At 31.6% G+C, this 6,094-nt stretch overlaps 1 protein-coding gene across 2 annotated transcripts in view; it reads left to right on the forward strand.

Annotated features, from left to right (window-relative positions):
- LOC106469809 (elongin-C) overlaps window positions 1-5,776 on the forward strand; it is a 19,734-nt gene extending 13,958 nt beyond the window's left edge. For both annotated transcript variants that reach the window (XM_013930318.2, XM_022398367.1), the window contains exon 4: window positions 711-5,776. In XM_013930318.2, coding sequence (XP_013785772.1) covers window positions 711-852 — 142 coding nt within the window. In that variant the 3' untranslated portion in view covers window positions 853-5,776. The remainder of the gene's footprint in view (window positions 1-710) is intronic.
- The last annotated feature ends 318 nt before the right edge of the window (window positions 5,777-6,094 follow it).

A 6,094-nucleotide genomic window follows, 5' to 3' on the forward strand; every position in this document is an offset into this window, starting at 1 on the left:
AGAAATTGTTTTAATACAATATCTAAGTATATAATACTCATTTTATGTATACAAACATACATGTAGAAATTGTTTTAATACAATATGTAAGTATATAATACTCATTTTATATATACAAACATACATGTAGAAATTGTTTTAATACAATATGTAAGTATATAATACTCATTTTATATATACAAACATACATGTAGAAATTGTTTTAATACAATATGTAAGTATATAATGCTCATTTTATGTATACAAACATACATGTAGAAATTGTTTTAATACAATATGTAAGTATTTTATGTATACAAACATACATGTAGAAATTGTTTTAATACAATTTGTAAGTATATAATACTCGTACAAACATTATGGAAGGAACTTGTAGTTCAAAGTAAGTATGGCCTGGTGGTTAGGGTGCTGGACTTGCAATCTCCGGGTTGAAAGTTCAAATCCCATCACTGAACGTGCTTACCCTTTCTGCCATTATAATGTGACACCATTTGGTGGTGGATGGGGTTGACTAGCTGCTGTACCTCTAGTCTATCACTTCTAAATTAGGGATGACTAGTTCAGATAGCTCTCAAGTAACTTTGTGCAACATTTAAAACAACAGTGTTTGTAACATTTTTGATTATATAATCAATTTAGTTAAGTGATACTTTACAATATTGAAAATGTGTTGTTTTTTGGTGGTCAGGTAATATATTTTTTCTTTTTAGATCACATGTACTTCAGAAGGTTTGCCAGTACTTCACATACAAAGTTCGATATACCAATAGTTCCACAGAGATCCCCGAGTTTCCCATCGCCCCGGAAATTGCTCTTGAACTCCTGATGGCAGCAAACTTTTTAGATTGCTGAACTTAATTTTTTACCTAAAAAATTAACTTGGTTTGGTTATTTTTTGTTTGTTTGTTTGTTAATCGAAATTTTCAGTCTTGGTTATTGCAGTGTTTTCTGAAGGTGTGTGGGTGAACAGCCAAAGTAACCTGTTAAATGAACATAAAGAACTATTGTATGTGAAAAGAAAATAAGTACATGTATCGTACACAGCAGCCAGTTGGTGCTGTTGTTCAGTAAGTAGATGTACTAAATTGAACAAACGTAACTGGACATTGTGGCCTCATCTGCAATCATTTTAAAATGTTATTTTTCAAATGTGATTTTAAACTTTCAAAGCATACCAGGTGAATCATATTTTTAGGGCTTTGATCCACTGAATAAGTTATAGTAAAATTATTTTAATACTGAGTATTCCTGTTTGTTTACTTTTATTTTGTGCTTTTTTTTATTTTTATTTTTTTGTCACAAAAATTCAAAACTATAAATGCTTCTTTTTTTTTGAAATAATAATGTTATTTTTATTTTATAAAACACTGATGACTAGGCATTGCTGTTGGAATCTTGCAAGCTTGTCACAATCTGATTGGCTAAAATGGATTTACTCTTAGCCTGTGATAGGCAGATCAGCTGTGCCTTCAGTTTACGTGCTGCTTGAAATACCTGCTCAGTATGTAGCTCCAAGAAACAGCACTGCTGTCATTGTTTTTGTAGAATTATTCTGCTATGTTCGGGCTATCTTCCTTCCATTATAGTAGATTTGTTCAATGACAGAACATAATATTTTTTCAGTACTCTCACCTTATGCTAATATTTTAATGCATTAACTAGCTTGGCTCAAAAACTAACATTTTCTAAATATGTACGAGATTTATCATTTGGTATTAAAATCAGAACTTATGTTTGAAATGTTTGTACCGGAGCTTTCCTCGGCAAGGTTCAGTTAGCAAGATGTGGTTTGAACTCGAGAAACAAAAAGTGATAAAATAGTGAAATATTGCACTTAATATTAGACTTATACTAACTTTAATCCCTTTTTTGAAACCTTGCAATGCCGATGTTCTTTTTTAGAAGCACCTTTGAAAACTTTATTGTACGTAAAGGTTTCATTCCCGCTAAAGTTTGTGGATAAATGCATGTTGTTGGGGTTAAGTGTTGTGTCCAAATAACTAGTTAAATGTTTTAATTAGTGGTTTGAAGCTAAAGTCTGTAATTTAATTTAAGAGTGTAACCCTTGTATCCATTGAGAACACCAAAATAATTTGTAAATGTTCTATTTTATTTGTTTAAAATTCTTCTGTTTTAGGCTGGAATTATGCAAAGAGGTTATGAGAGGTGTGAAAAAAGAAGTTCTCTGTAAAAACCTGATACAAGAAATGTAGTTCTGTTTATATAGGGTCTTTGTCAAAAATGTTTATATGTTGAAAGAGACAGAGATGTAAAGACAAAAAATAGAGAATTTCATATATCTTACTTCAAGGTAGTCAACACAAAATGTTCATTAATTATACTTTCAGTTTGTGATCATTGAAATTAAATCTTTTACTTAATGAAGCCATGTATCACACTCACAATCATTTTATAAAATTTCAAGAGATTATCCTTCCATTCTTAATTACTGTTCTCATATATGATTAAATTACTACTACTCTACTGGTCTTGTTACACCATAGTCAATATTGTAAAGGATAATTATGCAGAACTTCGTAGCTTGAGATAAAAAGTTGCCTGATTGGTTTGAGACAGATGTATGGGAATAGTAGCCACACATAAATAGAAATATGATGTAAACGTGTGTCGGAAAAAGTAATACAATACCACATACATTGGGGTGAAAACACGAACGTCCTGAGTGGTAGTACAATAAGAAGGAATTAATAAATATGTGAAGTAAAAATTTATAACTTGTTAATTTGAGAACAGTGAGACAATAGCATTTTAGTATTCAATAAATGTGTTGTGAATTACAACTAATGACAAAGATTGTTTAGTGTCTATAAGTTATTCTTTTATTTAGATGTAGAATGGAGAAGTAGAAACAGTATAATGTAGAATAATTTCCAATTCCTGCTATTAGTTTGTAGATATCTTTTTTTTTGATCCTATGAAAGTACAATGTGTTATAAAGCTTCAGCTGTAACATACTTTACATTTAGGTGTGCCAGTAGTACACTGTAGTCATCATTAAATGCTCATACTTAATATATCTTCAATGAAAATAATACGTGTGTGAGCTTTCACTGTTTTATCAAGCACCAGCTCAAGGCCTAAACGGGTTCACAGCATCTTCACGTTACAACCGTGCAACTTGCATATTAAAATTAATATTTGTAGATGTTTTGTTACGGAGAGTTGGAAAATGCAGTTCAAATCTGTTTGTAGGTAATGCATAGTTTAAGACTAATATTTCAAGAATTCTCATACATACCTTAACAATTAATAGTTTGCAATATTTTGGTGTCAAATATGTACTACTTAAGATGTTGTATGAAATTATTCACAGAGATTTGAGACAGATAAAACGTCAGTGTTTCCACTTAAATGAATGTGTTCATGTATTTATATGCTTCTAATGAACAGAACATTGTGTAAACTTTTTAAGCTTCAGGCTATTATCTGTGTTCAGATATTTATCTCCTCAATTTTATTACAAGTAGCTTGAAAACTATAGGCAGTGGTTGAGTTGGATTGAAACATCTAACCTGATGTCTATCAGAATGGGTTGAACAGTATATACAAATATGGTATGTTTATGATATGATGATCTTTTACTTTAGATCCGATTAAACATCCAAGATGGAAGATAATATATCACGTAGACAATAGATTTAGTTTCACTACTGAAATTTAGGTTCTTAACATGTCTAAAACTGTAACAGACTCAAGATCATAGTGTGCGTACATCAAACTGACATAATAGATATGTTGTAACAATAGCTCTAAAGGAGATATATTAACTTTAGGGTGGAGAGAAGTAATATGTCATTTTTGTGACAAGACTATCTAGTCTCGTTAAAACTCCCCTATAATATCATTTGTAAGTCCTGCTGAAACACTGTATGGCTTCAGAGATCTACTGAATAATTTCTGTAACCTCAGTGAAATTATGTTGCTAAAAAAACTTGAGACATTATGTTAAATATATTAAACAATCTTTGCCACGACTCAAGATACTCACTGAATAGTTTTGAAATTTTTATGATGTCTGTTAAGAACCTTGGAATGATAAATCATGCTTACTATAATTTTATGAAATGATCAAACTAGGCTTTCATAATTTTGTGTTTGACATAAGATACAGACAATAAGAGAGTCATTTGGTCCTTCAAAGCTTTCCTTGCACACCCACACTTCTGACAAGTAAATATTTAAAACCAATTTTCAGGAAATCATTAGATCCCCTCATAACCTCCCATCAAGTGGTGGCTGATGGAAACTCATTCCATAAGTCAGTCACCCTTTTGAAAAATTTAAACTATTTTAACTGAAGCCTAAGCCTGCCTTTTTCCAAGTCTTAATTTTTGTGTTCATAATATATTGCAAAGAAATTAGAGGACTTTATCCTATCAATCCGTAGGATAGTCTTGTAAACTTCAGTAAGATCACCTCCTCGTACCCTTCTTTTGTCAAGAGAAAATAAGTTAAGAGATCTTAACCTATCCCTTTAAGACAACCCTTGAATCATCCTGGTACCTCTTATCGGCCTTTCCAGTAAGTCAGTATCCTTTCCTCGATAAGGAGATAACAAATATATCCTGTATCCTTTTGATTTCTAATCATTGGGTCTTATGAGTACATCCTAAAGTTCTATTAACTTTACTGCTACCAACAGAGAAACTGCTTCAATGGCTTGAGTGAATTTTCCACCAAGATCCTTTACTTCAGTCGCACTGTTAAGTGTTTCCCATTCTATATTAACAATGTGAACAAATGATGATAATCTAAATGCATTAACTTGCACCTACTATAATCAAAGATACAAGTCATTCTGTAATACCTTAACATCCTATATATTGCTAGAAATGCCCAAGTGTTTATTTTCACCTGCAAACTTTAATAACTTAACGGTTATGTCTCCATTAATGTAAGTAAGAAAAATCAAAGGTCCAAGCACTGATCCCTGATTTTCTCCCAGTCTTTAGTAAGCCAATTAGGGTTAATTTTCTATATCCTTTTCTTTCTTTGTTTATTAGGAATGTATGACTATTTTGTATTAAAGAATCTTTTAACTGATCATTCCCAATTGCTAATGTTAATTCTTGTCTCGTGGCCTCAAAATCGACCTTTTGAAAATTAAGATACTAAAATTTCGTCTATATCTCAACGTGTAGTAGATATTCCCCCAATTCAACTCTTTCAACTAATTAGGACTATGAAAGGGTTGAATAAGCTTATTAAATAACTTGTCAGACCTGCTACATAACATTTGTGCTAGAACTAATATCGCCTGCTGTATTGACTAACTAGGCTTGACTTGATAACCTTTGTGAAATAACGAATTAGCCTTAATTATTCTTTCCAACTCAAATTACTAAACTTACGAAATAAACTGTGTAAAATGACCAGCAACTGTGTTGTGAGATAGAAACTTGACCTGGTAAGTGCACTAAAAGGCATGTAATAGGTCTAAACTGACTTTTAAACACTTGGTAGATGGAAGGGGAATGGCCAAGTCCACCACTAAGCATTAAAATATACTTGCCAAGCATCACCAGTAACATATTCCCGTGTCAAACAGCTAGTGAAGGTTATTAAAAACTTCAGTGCTTCAAAATAATTTTCCTACCATGATGGAATAATGGAAGATTTAGTGACATGGTAGTTAGTATGATCATGAATACCTTGGGTCACTCAGCAACATTCTTTTATGAATATTTTAGTACACTCATTTGTTGTAAAGTTTAGAAAAATTTGTTACATAATAAATATCAAATTTAAAACTTTATTGTGTCTGTTTTCAGTCAATAGAACAACATCAAACTGTCAAGTTCTTTATTTACATGATCTATTGAGTTTTTATGTAAAGAATTTCCAAAGGTGTGCGATGTGTTTGTTTAATATATTGAAATCGTCAATATAACTAAATCTTTCTGTAAGTAGTAATAGGCATGCAAAATCACACTTGACAAACGTGTGTCAGAAATTAAGTTGTTTTTTTATTCAACGGTTGTCTAATACATATTGTTGCGTCAGGGTGTCATATGACTAGTGTGACGCCACGTTTCTAGAACTATCCCGTACCTTGGCGAATGCTCTAGTATTT

This window comes from Limulus polyphemus, unplaced genomic scaffold (assembly GCF_000517525.1).
Source record: "Limulus polyphemus unplaced genomic scaffold, Limulus_polyphemus-2.1.2 Scaffold3665, whole genome shotgun sequence".
Lineage (NCBI taxonomy): Eukaryota > Metazoa > Arthropoda > Merostomata > Xiphosura > Limulidae > Limulus > Limulus polyphemus.